Consider the following 18,587-nt stretch of genomic DNA (forward strand, 5'->3'; position numbering starts at 1 on the left):
CCTTTGGGACATTGTGGAAAAGCACATTCACATCATGTGTAACAGTGTGGTGCTGTCATGTCAATATGGACATAAATCTGTGAGGAATGTTTCCATCACCTTTTTGAATCTGTGACATGAAGAACTAAGACTGTTCTGAAGGCAAAAAGTGGATCCCACCCAGAAAAGGTGTAATAATGTGGATTGTGAGTTCTGTGTTTACTGTGCTATGACACAGAGTCAGAGAGACTTTATTTATCCCCAAGGGGCAATTAAGATACAGGAATGGAGGAAGCTATGGCAGGGTCAGCAATTTGAAGTTGTTTAATACCTGCTACACTACCTGTTTTTTCTGTATGCTATAATAGCTGACTCAACCTCAAACTGATATTCAAAGAGTCAACCATCACAAAAAACTCCAATAACAAGCTGTTTGGTTGAATTGATTCAGCACTCTATCTGCACCACGCAACACCAAACCCAAACCCCATAACCCTAACCATGATCCACATCCTAACCCCCAACTCCAACCCCAACCCTAACCACCCCCTTTTTGGGGATTTTTTTTTTCCCTAAGTGGACATTGGCAGATTTTTTTCCACATAACTAAACTATGACATCATAGCAATATGAACCTGGACCAACACAATGAAGTGAAGACACGGTGAAGACCTCACAGCGAGCTGAAATCCACTAAAAATCAAACCTCACAATGGATTTGTGAATTCTTTTACTCACATCAAATAAAATCGACTAAACAAGCACTCAACTGATCAACTCATAGATCAACAAAATCCACATTAAGAAAGAAAACACATTTTACATCATTTGAATAGAGAAGAGGTGATTCAAAAGGGCAGCTATTCTATCAAATGGAAGAAATCCATGAGCTGAAACTGAGTTTGCGTGCTGGATTATGGGTCAGGTATCACACACTGATCAGTTCAGCGCGGTTGTTTTCCTTCAGAGCTGCTGACAGTTGAGTGGAAAAATAACAAAGCCCCGACCACCTCTGCTCTCCAGAGTCTAATCTGCTCCATCCACTCTTGCCATGGGAACCAGGTGAGCCGAAGAGTGATGTAACCTGTTGCCAGACTTGTTTACCAAGCGTGTGTGCTCAGCCCTGTTCAGTAAGCTCACTTGCTTTGGGACAGCGACAGCGATCAAAGATGATCCACTTTAGTGCAAGTGTGAGAGTTTAGAGGCTGAGGAGGTTTATATACTTTCAATGTGACAGGGAATGGAGAGCTTCCTTCCCAAATGAGGTTTCTTCCATTTCAAAAGGTCAATTTTATTTACAGAAAACATGAAACTAAAAGGTGCAGACTTTACACACTCTGAATAAACTACAGCATCAGGCCATGAAAAGCAGGTGTAACTCTGTATAAAGATGTTTGCCTAATACAGGGCTTCATCAGACTTATCTATTATGATAGGGGGAAGATTTTAAATCAGATCTGCACAAATCCAAGACCGCACAGCTGAAATCTAGACTGACCACACTCCTCTTTGGCTGCACATCCATACACAGACATTAGCAGCTTCAGTCTAAAGCTGGGCAGTGTATCTACTATAACAAACTCCTTTTAATGATGCAACTGCCCCCATCACTGCCATCACGTGATTTACCAGTACTCGTGAATTATGGACATATTGGAGGTACAATGGACAGTGGTTACTTGTTAAAGGGCGAACAGCCCAGGGACCCTGTTTCACTTCCCATTTGGATCTTTTTTTTTTATTTGCAACTAGTTTCATTTTTCACTTCTGGTTACTGCTTAAATTTTGGGACCAAAGGTTGTTTGGTTATGGTTGGAGAAGGACTGCGGTTTGGGTTAAAATGTGCAAATTAGCAAAGGCAACCCCAGCTGTTGACAAATAAAGTGCTGGAAGTGACGATCACCTTCACCGCCATAGGTGTCGGTGGCTGCTCACTCAGTCGTCACTACGAAAGCATAACATGCAAGAGAGCCAATAAACACAAGCTGAAGGTTTAACCGATGTTTCGGATCACTTAACTACTGTCTGCATCAGTGCAGAAAGTTCTTTCGGCATTGAAAAGCTGCTGTCTGTATTTACTTAAGAGACGCCGTCTGAATTTTGAAACTGAAAGGCGTGAACAGAGGTATTAGTCTTTACTGCTTTCTTTTGAGAGCGGGAAAAAAGATTTAGCTGAATCATGTGAGCCTGAGTTTCAGTCACAGGTCTCGAGACTACTCAGCAACCATCGGTCACAAGAAAATGTGTGTTCAAAGATCAGTTGTGAGTGGTTCCTGGAAGTTGATTCCAGTTGTTGAGAAATAGGCCTAGAAGATGGCCAGTGACTCCCTGGTAACCACCAGTTGCTAGGGAACAGTGTGTATTCTGTGGTGAGATGGCAAGTGGCTGCTGAAGGTTGCTGGAAGTTGCTAACTACTTGCCGAGTGGTAATGAAACCGTGAAAAGTGTGACAGTGGAGGGCCTTGAGTGCCAAAATGAATTAACTAAATACACAATCAAATAATAAATTAAATGTGTTAATGAATTATAACGGGAAATAAAGAACTGTGAAAATGTTTTAAATGAAATGAAGTGACATTTTATGATTACCTATATATTTAATGAATTATTTCCCGTTTTAATTAATTAATGGGATATTTAATTTATTATTCAGTGATCTATTTATTTAATTAATTTTGGCACTCAAGGCACTTAATATGCAGCACAAACAGATGCTCTTCTGCAGCAAGAAGGCACAACTTTTACTTTGAAGGAGAACATTCCCCGTTTCCGGTTTCTCACTGAGTAAGAATTTGTCAACTCTTTACAGACAAAAGGTGCAACTTTTACTTCTAAGGTGAATAATCCATATTTCCAGGTTACCTTGAACTTTTTCAACTTTCACGGCAGACCTGAGAGCAAACTGCAAATGTTTACAGACAAGTCTTCCACGCAGTCACAATGGGGGTTTTGCTACATCATCCTCTTTGTTTGATTTCACCTAGAAACACCCACTAAGCACTCGCTCAAACATTCAGGGAATGCACGCTTCTCCCCAGCAACTGTAAATTGCCGTGTGGTTGCCGATCAGTCTCTAGGCCTGAGTGAGGCCTGAGGCAACTTACAAAGGGGGGCAATTTAGCCATCAGCAGTTCTTCAGGCTACAAAAGCATCAATTTAATTTCCAAGCTTTTCTAAGCTAATGTTGACTAATTACTGACAATGACCCCTGAAGAGAACAACTAAAAATCCAACCTGAGTCCTGTACACAGAAATCAGCATACAGGCTGTTAGAAGCAACAGATAGAGCCAGGCGAGATCTCACTAAGTTATTTTACAATCTGATCGGACATTAGCAATAAAAAGCATTTAAATGAAAAAATGTCACCTAACAAAAAAACTTACCTAACACATAACTGCACCCCTTGTGCAATTATGTGTTGTGTCTTTTGAAAGCCTCCACCAACAGAAACACATGACACAAAACCACAGTTTCTGGTCACTTTGTGCATCTAACAACAAGGCTGTGGCGGACAAATATTGTGTGTATTCTCTGAGGTAAAATTGCAGTTTCTTTCAGTGGAGTCTGATGGAGTGTAACAGTTTCAGTTCCTCATTAGATAAAGCTGTACGGCTGCAGGTAAAGCAGTGAAAAGGCCACAGCAGAATAAGGCTTTACTTTCTGTTATGGTTGGTGCTCCTGTTTCTGATTTTGTAAAACTGTAGCAGCATATATATAGATATAGATATAAGTTCATGAATTTCCAACTGATTGTATTTTTAATAGCTAACGCTCCTGTTAGCGGACATACTGATGTTTCTGAAGAGGAAGCCTCGCTTTTTTTATCATGCCAGCTAAGTAGCTGTGATATCTCACATATCGCTTTCATAGAAAAGGCAGATAATTATCTTCTGTCACCATTCAGCCTGCAAATATCAAGACATGATCTTGGGTATCCATATCACTCAGCTGTACATCTAATGGTCTAATGTTTTAACTGAAAGTAGGACAAAGAGGATGACTGTGTGAGAACAACGTAGGGCTAATGCTGAGAGCTTCTCTGAGTATCTGATATGTAACCTTGTGTGATAAAGCTTCCCGACTTCATTAATGTTAAAGTTGTTTTTTAAGGTTGTTTTTCTACTTAAATAGCTGTTTAACCTGTTGCTCCAGCTGCTGTTGTGTCTGGTGATTGTCTCTGGGTGTGAGATAATCTTCTTCCCTTGTGAGACACGTGTTCACTTCTGTATTCCGGAGCCGATCAGAATGCGTGGTGTTTAATTTACAATAAACCCATCAGTCCTGTTGCTCACGCTGGCTTGGTAGGGACTTGTGCAAAATGGTAAATAAACCTTGACGGCTGCAGGTCAGCGCCATTGAAAGCAGGTATCTGTAACTGAACTCCAGCAGCAAACCCACCCGGCATCTCGTCTATAACTCGAACCAGACGTCCAGAGCACAGAGGGGCTTTTCTCTTTCCCTGAGAAGGTGTGACACTGTGGAGCACCTTAAAACTGTCCCTGGAGATTCTTTTGGTTCACTGTGGTCGCTTTTGAGTTTTCTGAGTGACTTTTTTAAGTCGGTTTTTACAGCCCAAATAGGCAAACTTCAATATTCATACTCATTTAAGTATAATGCAGCACAGACGCCAACCACAGACTTCCCTAAAGTCAGACATGTTCTGCGATTAGATACATCTCACTTTTTAAAACTGAGACATGCGTCTGTCTGTTTAACTTCTGCTTTCTACATGAAAAAGCACATCTAAAAAGAGCTGTATTTTTAGCAAACTTGAGACAGGTTCGCGCCAGACCTCTTTACCCAAAGTTACCTTTTTGGCCACTGCTGTTGGATTTTTGGAGCCAGACATTACAATTTTTGATAAATTGGGTGGAGTGCTGCACATTGTTATAAGAAATAAAAGTTAATCAACTGGAAATGTCTCTACAGCACTAGAGAAACTGATATATGTTTAGCACAAGGAGCTATTTTTGCACACATCATCTGTATTTCAGCTCAACCGAATTCACAACTGCTAATGGACATACTGATCCTTCTTCAGCGGTCAGTGGTTACATATGTAACCAACACTGCCTTGTTTTTTTCACTCAGACTTTCTGAGAAACAGAATCTAAAGCGGAAGATTTCAGATAGAAGATGAAAGGAGGTCCTGCAGAAATGTTCAGTATAAGCTCATCCAACTCATGATCTGTCACAGTTCACAGGTTGCTGTAAATGGTAAATGGTAAATGGACTGATTCTTATATAGCGCTTTTCTACTCTCACGGAGTACTCAAAGCGCTCTATACAACATGCCTCATTCACCCAATCACACCCATTCTCACAAGCACTTTATCTACACTTAGTGCTTTCTAACGACATTCATACACATTCATACTCCGATGGATGCATCGGAGAGCAAGTTGGGGTTAGTATCTTGCCCAAGGACACTTCACTTGACATGCAGACTGGAGGAGCCGGGGATCGAACCACCGACCTTCCGATCAGTAGGTGACCTGCTCTACCTCCTGAGCTACAGCCACCCTGTCTTTGGTGATGTACAGAAATAAAGTTATGTGCCCACTGAGGCGTCAAGGAGACTTGCAAACAGTCATATCTGGCAAAGATGAATCTCATTCAGCAATAAGAAATCAAGAAGACTGTTTAAAAGGACACAAGTGCTATGCAGCAAAGTAAAACTTCAAGCTATCACTGTCCTCCCGAACAGAGGGAGTATGTAATCAGTTCTGTTTGTTAGTGATCTAACATCCAGTTTTCAAGAAATTGTGTTCAAGTTTTGTGTGATGGTAATTTTGGTGAAAGTCACACCAAATCTTAAAATAAGTAAAAACTTTATATGAACCCACAATTTTTATGGATCGTCTTAAAACTTCACAGCAATATACCAGGCCTCAGGGGACATAAGTACCTAGGTTAGCTAAGCATTTGACCTTGACTGCCATTGTTAGGACCCAAGGTCAAAGTTGACCTTGGGCCCTAACAATGGCAGTCAAAAACTGATATATTGAGTAATATATCATATGAAAGGGCATGGAGAGAGCTGTACAACACACCTTTGTATTTTTTCAATGTGATGCCCTACAGCTTGTGCATCCAGCAGGCACAATCTTCTGTTAACGGATCTGCTAAATGGGTTGAAATTAAGAATGTTCACTATACAAGGAGAGGGAATTTAAGTAAACTCCAAGTATTGCACATGATGTACATGCTGTGAAAAGCTAAATGACAGATGTGATTTGAGGTTTTTTTGAGGTTTTTTTAAACATTAAACGGACAATTCGCTAAATGCCACCTGCTAAAAAGCCTCCCTGAGGGGAATTTAGATGATCTTCTATTTTAAAACTCAGCTCCACACCTGACACACTGTATAATACTGATGGTCTTTACTTGTCTTTGTCAGGTAGGCATTTTGTGGAAACCATTCAGAGAGGCCAGAGATGCAGGTATCTGACAAATAATGCAATACATATTCAAAGTATCCTGAATGAAGCCGCCAAAGGAAATCCCTGCAAGCCCTCTTTACATCCATGCTGGCCCCTGATGTGATTCTCATTTCCCAGTGTGGCACTCAGTGAAAACAAGTTTCAAAGCAGGTCAGTGACAGCAGCTCTGACCTTCAAGTGAGCACTGGGAGAGGCGCTGGCGTTTTGCCCGGGGACACTCGAAGAGAGCATCTGGTTGTTGTGGGAAAACAAACCTGCGACCTCCCACTCAAAGGTTGATCTCACACAGACCAGCTGCGCTTCTGCTGCTGCTCAGATTTAAATCTGGTTCAGATGTTCCTGCCGATGACTCCGCCGAGGATTTCAGGTCATGCGAGGCCACTTGAGAAGCCGCCTGCAGAGTGTGGGTGCACCTGAATGACACTGAGCGTGCTCTATGTGTTAAAACTGTGGCTTTTGACCCTTTAACCTCCTGATTTCTGGTCTGAGGTTGCAGAAAAACACAAGCCAACACAAACCGCGTAGAAACACAAAGTACCAAGCAGGAAGTTCGTGGACTGGTTATTAGCTGATATCTCATATGCAAAAAGTAGTAGAATAAAACCACCTGTCACACAGAAAAATTTGATTCAAATTATGAGATGAAAGGACAGAAATCTCTCTTCCCCTGTTCGCTACTCACTTTGCTTTGCATTTTCAGCTTCGGCTTCTTTTAAACATCTCTAGGGAACTGCTAGCTTGGTGTCTGAAATGTAAATTAAATGTAAATTGATGGGGTTATTTGCTAGACTCTCAGTTTGCCTGGTGGGGTTAACTTTTATGTTCTTATCGGAAAAAGCAACAACAGGTTAAAGGACTAAAAAGCAAAAACAAGCCAAAAATATACCACAGATCAGCCCACGAGTTTCAAGAGAGTATTTCTTTTCTATAAAGCCTTATAAGCCTGGTTTTGCAGTTCTAAACATATAATTACAGGGCACATACGCTCAAACACAGACTGAGCGAAGCCATCTCTGATATCTGTGAGTGTGATTGATGAGATGAAGTGTAACAAAAAAATGACAAACGTGACTAAAAATAGCAAAACCTGCAGAGCAGTTATTCCTGGACTTCCTGCTCTCACATCTCAAACATACATAGACTTGAAGAAAATACAGACTGGGTACATGCTAAAGATACTCATCTGTAACTCAGAAAACTGTCAGTGTGATTACTTTGTTGTGATCTTGTCACACATCTACGTTCTCTCTCTCTCTCTCTCTCTCTATCTCAGCCCTTCAATCAGCTCCCGTAGTAAGGAGTTGACCTCCAGGGCAGTCCCTCGATAACCTCTCGTGTTAAGAAGTCTAACTTTATGTTTACAGGTTGACTCTAATGAACAGCTTTGGTCTCTTTAGCTGAGTTCTCCCTCCTTAACACCAGTAGGGAGGTGAGTTATTTTAACTTTGGCACATATAGGGCCTTGGGGATAGACACGATGCACATCTTCAGCCTCACCTCCAGTGCCAGTGCCCCCTTTTTAGATTTAAATTGCGTGTAGACATTGAGGGTTCTGGGGAGGAGCTGACGCCCGATATTGTCTGGCAGAGGTTCTTCTGCGCCATATGCACTGGCTCGCTGGATAACTGGGGCCCGGGCCTCCTCCCTGCCTGCTTCTGTTCCTGGGGGTGGGGCTGTGGCTCCCCACACCCACTATTAGACACTACATGGAAACCTTATGAATACAAGCAGGTTCCCACAGACACACAGTATCTTGGGCTGCCTCTGCCTCTAAAAATATTTCATATTATTAGCACTGTTTGATGTTTAGTAACATTGTCACTGTTATTTATGCATATTTTGGTCGTTGCTGTGGTTTCTCTTTCTCCCTTTTACTTTCAAACCGTCGTCTTCTATTTTTCTCTCCTTCTGTTACATCGTTTTAATTTCGTTACTTCCTATTTTTTCTTTTGCTTTCTTAAACTTACTCATGTGGCTTTTGTTAAGGCTCAAAGGTAAGGGTCACTCTGATTCAATTTAAATCTAGGTGTGCTAAAGGAGCTGGAGTCGGTGAGCTGGACCGCTCAATCGTGCCTTAAAGCATTTTAATGCAATTACCAGATTGATAACCTGGTTCCTGTGAGGCTATATGCACTAACAGATCATGCATGAAGTCTGTGCATGAGTGTTGATGAGTGAAATTTTAGTTTTTGGTTAGTCTTAAACCTTACTTATTAACAGATATCTATAAAGCTAACAAGCTAACAAGAATTAGCTCAGTATTTCAGCCACTCATCCAAATATGGTCACTTCTGGCTCCAGAAAAGCTACATGACAGCGCACTCCAAAAACCGAGAGGCTGAAAACTCTCTTTGTCATCTGTCTCCTTGCAGGCTCTGATTGGCTGTTGTTAAAGTTTACCAATGTGTGGAATTGCAAAACCCTCTCATTAACAGCTCATCTACACAAACATGCGCACCAAAGTCCCACAGCAGGTTTGCACTTCACATGTCATGACAGGTTAATTGGAGATTACCTTGCCCAAAACTCCCCAAACTCTGGGCGCATCTTAACCCACGATAAAATGTTTTAGACCGAGGCCGTTTGAAAACAACAACAAAGTCCCAGAAAACTGAAACAGATACTGAGCTCGCAGCAATGGTGCTAGTTTGTAGTCATGTACTGTTTACAAGGAAACCCGCAGTGAAGAAGTTATTTAGATGAGTGATGGAACATTTCTCTCACTGATGAACAGGATCAACTTTCTGTGATTTCCTTATCTGGATAACTGAGCATGCATCAACAGATCGACATGGTCCACTAATTATACTAACAAACCATCACATCCCAACTGACCCAGTGCTTTAACTACAGCATAGCAGCTAGAAAGTTTTCTTCTTGCTCTTGAGTCAAAAACAGATCAAAATGACAAAGTCATGACTGAAATTCATTACAAGTACAAAAGTATTACACTGCACAGGTGTAGAAAACCAAGCAGCTAGCCATGCAGTCTGCCTTTACAAACATTTGTGAAAGAAAGGATCATTCTAAAGAGCTCAATGAATTTGAGTGCGATGCTGTAACAGCATGCCAGTGTTGCTACAAATTAGTTTATGAAATATTTCCCTACTTATTATTAAACCCACCATCAACGTTATTGCAAAGCAGAAGTTTTTAGAACCACAGCCACTTAGACCACATGCCATTATAGAGCAGAGTGGGCGAGTGCTGAGCTGCATCGTGCATAAAAGCTCTCCAAAACCTCCTCTGGCATTAACATCAGCGCAAAGTCTGTGCACCAGGAGCACGGCTTTCTTTTACCAAGCAGCCCCTACAGGTGTAATGTGCACATAAGTGAATGTTTTTTTCCACATAGCGTTCTTTTTACATGTTTACTTATAAAAGACTAAAACTGCATTTCAACAATAAGAGCAGGCTACTATGAATTATGCTAAATTCAGACTCAATGAAACTGTGCTGAGACGAGGCTTTAGTGTCTGTTTATGTCTGAGTTACATCATGTTTGCACCAGTTCTGCTTTTATGCAATAATTTCATCTCGTAGGCTTTTAACCATAGATTTGTTTATTGTGTGTTTTAAACAAGTTAAATAAGGTGGAGTTGAATTGCTGTGTGATTGCCGTCTATACAGCGTTATAAATAAATAAAGACTGCATATTTGCTTGCTAGAGGCTGGACTCAAGATTAAAGTTGACAAATTTCCTTTAGCAATATAAAAGAAAACATGACATCAAATATTAATCACAAGTCATGGTCATTTCAAGAAAAATCAGTCAGCAGCTCCCACCTGACCCTTCACAATCAGCTGATTTTAACCTTTGAAACATTACACAGAGCTCAAATCTGACTATGTTAGAAAACCACTGTGACCCAGAAGGAACTGCAGCAAGATGAGTGTGGTATCAAAATGTAGGTAAAAGGGAGACCTTTCATATGCTGTAACTTGTTTTGAGCCACCACCTATCCCACATGTTTACCCAAACTATAGCTTTTGTATTTTTCTCCAGTGACTTATGAGAAAACTGTTCAAACGTCCAGGGTAAAGGTGCTTGTCTTTTAGCCCTGAATATGGATATGAGGTCTCAAAACTCCCTTTTTTTCCCCCAACAAAGTTGAGAAAACCTGGCCCCATCCTTTCAAACTCTCAGGACCTTCAACTTGGAAAATATTCATAGCGTGAAGCTAAAATTTAACATGGATATTGTGCTTTTTTAAACAAAAACAAAAAAATCAGCTGATTATGAGAAAGTCAAGCTGCAGCTTTGCTCAGCTATGACTGATTTCATGTGGACTGACCTTAAACTGAGTGCAGCATGACTTCACTGTGTTACTGTTTAAAAAAAAACAACTATCTATATCTAGAAATGACATTAGGAACCAAACAGTCTGCATCTCTAAACTTTGCTGTGATCTTAGACGTTAATTTTGTAAACACGCTTGCAGTCTAAAATGTGAAATACAGCAAGGGGGTGCAGGAAAAGTGACTTTGCTGTAACTATTAAAAGCCTGCAGCCTCTGTGTGAATGGCTGTAGGCTGAATGGATGAGCTGTAAGTGTAACACGTATGTGTAAAGCACGGCCCCTGATGAAGCCCTGCTTGGCTAACCCTGCTGTAAATAATACATCTGCTTCCAATAATACTCCAAAACACGACATATCTGAAATCGAGGCGAGATGGCTATCGCTGCATTCCTCACAGCACAGCTCCCTGCAAGAACAATGAGCGGCCAGTGTTGTTGCCGCTCGCTTTATCTGCCAGATCTGTCCTGGAAGGGGCGTGGACTGTAAATATGAGTGTGTGTTACGTGTGTTTGTGTCTGAGAGAGAGAGAGAGCAGGGGGGTCAGGAGGGGGTGTGTTGGACTCAGAGAAACACTCCCCTGCATTCACACAAAGGCACTTTTGTCTCAGACGCGCCAACGACACCTTTTCAGAACAATAGAAACTAAAGATGATTTTGGCGCCTGTTCCCTGCTGGAATTAAGACACCAGAGCCAATATCATACCTGCAATTTAACACCTGTTTCACAACCCAAGTATGAAAGAGCTCAGTGAAAGAAGCACCCGAGTTGATCTGGAGTTGTTTGCCAAGTTTAGTGTCTGTTCATAGTTTTCTTTTGGGGTCATTTCTTGTGTTTCTTAGTACTTTTCCAGCATCTTCCCTATCTGCCCCAACCTCTCCTTGTCTTTGTTCCTACTACTGCAGTTAAAATTTAGGAAAATCGTCAACATAAAGATGGCCTTGTTCTTAACTACGTGCAGGATTTATTAACCCCCATGGGCACTGTTGGTTACGCTGATGTCTCAGCTCGCCTTTGCTGGTTGACAGTCTCCACACTGAGACCAGAACTGTGACTTTAACTGTGAAACATTAATTTAGTGAAAGGCTGTTATGATTGTTTACGATAGTTTTAGCCCTTGGTTTGTCACTAATAGCCTTATTTATTTTAGATATTCTGCTCTTTTTCGTTCTTCCCAGGGATTTTTTAGAAACTGATCGATATACTAGCAGGGCCGATATGTAAGCCCATATTAGTTATTAACGACGTACCTGTATCAGCATTTATAACGGAAATTAAATGAAAACTTAAAGGGCAAAAAAAGACAAGAGAAACATCCTTTAGGCATGTTATGAATGTTCATGTTATGTAGTTTTGGCATTGCACAACTTCCCTGTTGGGCGCACGTGTTTGGAACGCTACAAACAACCAGCTGACGAGAGCAAAGTTGAAATATCAAAAAAAAAATATCGGCCGACATATCAGGTTTTTATGATAATCAAATATCGATATTGGTCTTAAAAAACTTAAATTGGGCTGTAACTTTTTTTAAAATTGAAATAGGTTTTTCTAGTTTATCTCTATGAAGCGGCTTGTAACTTTAAGAAAAGTACTTTATAAACGTATGCCATTATAACCACACAGTTGTTTTTCAATTATTCCAGGCCTAAACTGACATCCCGACAGGCTTAAGCACGGGATAATTTGGCATTTGTAAGACTTTTTGTTAGGCACAAGCTACAGCTGTTAAGGATATTTTCCCACTGTTCCAGGAAAAATAAAAAATAAAAATCTGGAACTGCTTTAGAGACTTTCAGTTCTTCATCACACTCATCCCACTGTTTTTAACACTTATTTAAAGCAACACAACACATCGCATACTCATAAGAAATGAAGTGGGACTTTCTCAAATTACCTGCTCCAAAAGTCCCATTAATCCAAATGTTGGCTTTATTAGCCAACATAAATATGTCTTTTTATATGCTTTTACTCCAAGGACTCAGTGGCATCATGATGTTTTGACCTTGATATGACAACCAGGAAGTGAAAGTTGGGACGCTCATGTTCGTCACATGTTAGTCCTAAGAAGAAACAGTGCCTCTGCTGAAAGCTGGCCCATCGCATAGAGCACCAAAACACAACAACAAAACCTTAGCAGCAACATCTAACCATTTTATTCCCATGTGAGTTCAGTCTCAGAGCTGTTAGCAGAATCCTTAATATCCTTAGCTTGTTTACACTGTTTTTTTTTTTTTACGACTTGAACCACAAACCATGCTGCTGTAGAGAAGGTAAACAGACTGGTATTTACATTGTGCTCTCCTACTTAATTTTTAGTGCTCAAAGCACTCTCTCACATGCCTCTTTCACACAAGTGCTTTTTAACTTAAATTCACACACTCGTACTCAAATGGATGCATCACAGGCAGCTCAGGGATCAGTATTTTACCCAAACATACTTCAACGTGCAGGCTAGAGGAGCCACGGATCAAACCAGCAACGTTCTGATTGGAAAATGACCCACTCCACCTCTTGAGTCACAGCCACCCAAAACTTTACACCCCGTCCACTACTAACCAGGTCCGACTCTGCTTAGAAATCGGCAGGTTCAGGGTGGTATGGCTGTAATCCAAAGACCCCCTTCTAAAGGTTCTTTCCTGGACTGTCAGGGTTTAAAAGGAACCACGGTGCTAAAGAGGACCGGTCTGAATTATCTTAGTGCACTTTTGACAATCTAAAATCAACAGTGGTGCTATAGAGAACCAATCTAAAGGATTTTTAAGGGTTTAAATTGAACCATGGTGCTACCTCCTAAAGTTTCATTATTGTACTACTATGAGAATAACATTACCATGCCATAAATAATAGGTTCTTTACTGGATATTTCAGGGTATTAAGGGACTGAAATGCTACAGAAAAAACCTTTTTAAAGGTTTTTAATGACCCACGGTGCTACAGAGAACCTCTTGAAGGTTCTTCATTGCTCTTTAAAGAGTTTAAAATGGGTCATCGTTCATTGGAGAACCCCTCAAGAATGCTTTGGTGTTTTCCCGTCCTGGAGCGAGAGAGCCGGATGTGACACTAGTATGTTCCAGTGGCAGCCAGCGGTACTGCAATGAAAGAAATTCCCAAGTGAAGTTATTATGCTGAATTTGGAATGCCTTAGTTTTACATTCACAAGGCAATTTGTAAAGTCCAGGAAAGTTTGGGGTTTTTTTTTTTGCTTTGACGCACCTAAAAAGTAACCGTTATTCAACTGAATTGGCACCACTTTGAAGTCCAGTATCCAGCTGCTATAAAACATCTGTGGGAAGGAGTCAAGTAGCCTCCTCCAACACCTCTGGGACGGAGTTTAACCCCAAAACGGGGCAGGCCCTCGTTTCCTAACATCACTGCAAGTTTCTGCAGCCGGGTCCAAAATGTGGAGGCTGATACGTCAAGAACGCCTGCAAGCATTTCTCATGCAGATGTCCAAATACTTCTGGCTACTCGTTGTGCAATTCAACCTTCTCGTTATTGTTTTACAACTTTGTACAATCCATCTGCCGTCTCTTTGTCTCTGTCACACATGGACATTACCATAAATTTAAATGCTTCCCTTGTACAATACAGTGTAAACATAAAGGTGCACTGCCGCAGGGCAGGCGGCTGTAACGCCGCCTCCAGACCTCTCTGTGGGCTTAACTGACTCTCACACTCACAACTCCCTCACTCAACACTGTTTCCTGAAAGAAAAAAGAAAAGAAAGACAAACTTTTCCTAAAAACTGAACATGGCAGACTTACGTAACCCTTTGCGTGACACTGAACTATGTTAATTTGAGTGGAGGGAGGGAGGGAAAAAACAAACTCCCCTAAAACACATAGAGAGAGAAGGAAAAAGACAGGAAAAAAGTATGTTGTGGCAGTCGGAGGAGGAGAAAAAACAGAGCGAGTCTCAGATTACGCCATCCTCCCTCCCTCCCTCCTCCCTCGTGGAAACATTGCGTGAGAGCGCTCTACGTCCTGATTATGATTAATGCAGGTAGTGCCACACACACACATACGCACACATACACTGAAACCGCGGTTCTGGCTGGGTTCTGCCGTGGGTCCCTGCTCAAGCCTGTGGTTCTGTACGGGGCAGTTAACACTCCGTCTGGCTTGTTAAAGCTAAAAATCACAAACTGGTAAAAATCACAGTGAGGAGGCCAGCGTGGCTGAGAGCAGAGGGATCTTTATGGCACAGCGAAGGGTCTCAAACAATATATATCCCCAGGACGCTTTAGAGAACCCTTCTAAAAGTTCTTTATAGCACTTTTAATGGATTGAAATGTCCATGCTGTTATGGAGAACCTTTCTAAAGGTTCTGTGCTGCACTTTCAAGAGTTTAAAACAAGCACTTTGATACAGAGAACCCTTCTACAAGGTCCTTAAAGCACTTTTAAGGGTGTAAATGATCAACGGGGCTATATAGAATCTACAAAGAACCCTCTAAAGGTTCTCTCCTGCATGTTTAAGTGTTGAAAATTAACACTGGTTCTATAGAGAACCAATCTAAAGTTCTTTCCTCGATTTTCAGTGTTTCGAATTAACTATGTCCCCCCTGGAGAATCCCTCTGAAAGTTCTTCGTGGGAGTTGTTTAAACGGAACCATGGTGCTATACAGAACTTCTTTAAAGGCTCTTTACAGCACTTTAAATATGGTGATAGAAGGTTATACAAGATCCTCTACAAAGGCTCAACACAACTAAGGATATCAGCTGAAATGCAACAGGATGTTATGGTGCCCCATGATGCCTTAGAGAAGTCCCATACAGTGGCCCATGGTCTTAACAGTATGGTTAAGGGTCTATTATTAACTTACTGAGCATAGTTCTCTGGAGAGCCTGCAGAGCAGCGTAATGTGTCCAAGACTCAAATACAGTGCTTTATAAAAACTCTCCAAAGTTATTTACACCCCAATGAGAGGTCTGATGAGGACACTTCAGGATGGTGCTTTGGAGAACCTCTAGAAAAGCACCTTGAATAATATAAGTAGAACAATTAGAGCCTGGTGCTTTATATAACCTCTAAAGGGTTCTTTCCCAAAGGGTCTAAAATAGACTTACATACTTGTGGTGCCTTTGGAAACAGCAACACCATCTACTTGATCCTTTAGACATCCTCACTCCTATACAGTATCTTCCATCCATCAACACCACAGGGGGCCTTTAAAGGATCTTTGAAGCAGATTTATTAATGTTTTTTAAACTATGTGGCCATTGCGTACCAGAGTACTGGATTAGAGACCCAATCTAAGTTTTTCTTTATGATCTCACAGAAGGAACTATTGTAAAATTATGCTTTAGAGAACCTTTAAATATGCACTGGAACCAGTATATGCTGTTTTAAGGGCTATAAAGTTCATTCTAGGCTGGTGACATTAGAGCGGGTCATCTACAATCGGAAGGTCGATGGTTAGAGTTCAGGCTCCTCCAGTCTACAGAAATCACATGAGCACCAGTTGGTTTAAGTGTCAATGAAGAGATTTTTTTTTCCACTAGTTTACATCCAGTTTGAATTGTTGTTTCTTTAAGAACATTCTAGTTCAGTGAAAGAGAAAAGTCCACTTCTAGTGGTTTATTCACAGCAAAATTCATGAGCAACTAAGCCTATCATTAGTAATATCTCTATTTTTTTCACTTTATAGGGCTGGGCAATCTGAGGGCTCTGTTCTTCTGTTTTTGTGCAAAGAATAACTTTGTGGTTCCCAAAGTGAAGACCTCGGGGACATGCAGCGGCACTCGAAGGGCTTCTAACAAGTCCTGAAACTTCATCTCTGACAAAGCACAGAAGAACAAAGATTCACTGTGCTTGGCTTCCCTACAAAAACGGGATAATGAAATGAGCAAAACTCCGTCCAAAAACGGTTCCTTCTCTATGCAGAGGTAGTTTTCAAATTGCACCGTTGGGGGGGTTTCTGAGGCGTCCCGACTGGGGAATCAAGAGGGAAACAAAGATACTATACATATATTAAAATCATAAGTAGAATCACAGGAAGGTGGTACGATGAGATTTCTGATGTGGGGTTTCAGTCTTTACAGTGTCAACCTCCCCGCCTACAGGGCACACTCAAACAAAAACTCAAAAGATAAATTCCAGTTCAGCACCATCCACTTCTGAGGAGTCCTTTAAGGAGTTTTTAAAGGCCACAGATCAGTCTGGGAAGGCCAGCTGTCCCAGATGGTAAAATTAGATTTAAATGATACTGAAGCAACAGTTAACTTTATTCTCCACGCAGTGCTGCTGGACCTCAGCACTTCACATTACCTCGGGGTGGCTGGCCAGTATTGCATAACCACTGCAGGGAAAAATAGACTTTATAGCCCTATGGATTCAACAATCCAGCTACTATTGCACACACACACACATAGAGGGCACAAACACGCTTATTACAATGTAACGCAGGCTATAATACAGGAGTAGTGCAGGGATGTTTGCACAGCTGCACCTAAAAAAAAGGAAAAAGAGATCCCTGGTGTTAGAAAGCTTCACTGTGACATGTATGCATGCTTTGGGGAGAAAAACACACAGATTGTTGCTCAATATAAACATTAAAAGCCACCAAAGCGATGTGTTTTAACAGGATTACACGTCCTAGCTTCTATTGAAGGTCAAAGGGACTGCCCGTACTGGCACAACTGTAGTATTACATTAGTAAACAGTAAAACGCGTTATAAAGCTGGTATAAACTACACCACGGAGCTCATAAAGTGCAATAAAACGTCTGTCTTTAGCTCTCCGGTCACCTCAGACACCTCAGAGTGCTCGGGGGTTTTGCTTTGCGGTGTTTGGGGAGTTGACTTACATTTTCTGGACGGGCTTCTTCCGTTTCTTCGCGGCGTAAAGCGCCGTATTCGGCAGCATGTTGAATTCAGAAGAAACAAAGTGAGCAACAAGTGGCTTTCTCCCGGCTTTATGTGCGCGTTAACAGGTCCAGGCGTGTTCAGAAGACTCGCATGCCCTCGAAAAAACTGAAAAGGAGATGTTTAGAAATCCCCCCCTCCTCTCGGTCCTCGACTGCTTCGCGTCCCGAGTGCCTCTCAGCCGAAAAAAAAACTTTTTGTTGTCTTTAATCGAAACAAGCCTCTGGTAGAAGTTAAAAACTACCACAACTTTTTATTTCCACGACGTGTAGGCCTCCTCGTCCGAGATACGGGCGAGTAAAGCGACTTTTAGGTGTTAAAAGAGCGAAAAGTCCTCGGAGTAGTTTTATGTAAGTCCTCGGGCTGCGCGTCACCTCCGTAGTGATTTGACGGGGCCGCTCAGCCGCCGCGCGCTCCCGTGGCGGTGAGTGTGAATGTGTGTGTGTGTGTGTGTCACTGTAATGAGAGAGAGCAGAATATTTAAGGTGGTCCAAATGTGGGCCAACTGAAATACACACCGCAGCCGAGGAATGGTTAGGAAACCGCATTCCAACCGGGAAGACCTTAAGGACTGTTTTTTTTTTCATTGTAATGCTTGTATAAGCGTTTACTAACTAAATAAATAAATAAAAGTTAGTCTTTAAATAATATTTATGCTCATAATTACAATTACAGTTATTGAAGATATATATATATATATATATATATATATATATATATATACACACACAATATTTCTCTCTCTCTCTCATATATATATATATATATATATATATATATATATATATATATATATATATATTTTAGGGGTGCAACTATACACAAAATTCACGGTTCGGTTTGGTTCGATACTTTGGTGTCACAGTTTGATATTTTTTCATACAAAAAATATGTTCATGCTTTTTTAATTTGTCTTTTATCAAAATTATAAATATATTTTAACTCAAACGTACAATTTTTTAATTTAATGTTGCTGAAACAACAAAGGGATAAAATAATA

General features: G+C 41.1%; 1 protein-coding gene across 1 annotated transcript in view; it reads right to left on the reverse strand.

The window, feature by feature from the left end:
• The window catches only part of ahr2 (aryl hydrocarbon receptor 2), a 94,837-nt gene extending 76,849 nt beyond the window's left edge, over positions 1 to 17,988 (reverse strand). The window contains exon 1 of the mRNA XM_006792856.3: positions 17,530 to 17,988. Within this exon, the coding sequence (XP_006792919.2) occupies positions 17,530 to 17,588 (59 nt within the window). The 5' untranslated portion in view covers positions 17,589 to 17,988. The remainder of the gene's footprint in view (positions 1 to 17,529) is intronic.
• Between the last annotated feature and the right edge of the window lie 599 nt (positions 17,989 to 18,587).

Source organism: Neolamprologus brichardi, chromosome 23, assembly GCF_056152115.1.
Source record: "Neolamprologus brichardi isolate AB-2024 chromosome 23, ASM5615211v1, whole genome shotgun sequence".
Taxonomy (NCBI): Eukaryota; Metazoa; Chordata; class Actinopteri; order Cichliformes; family Cichlidae; genus Neolamprologus; species Neolamprologus brichardi.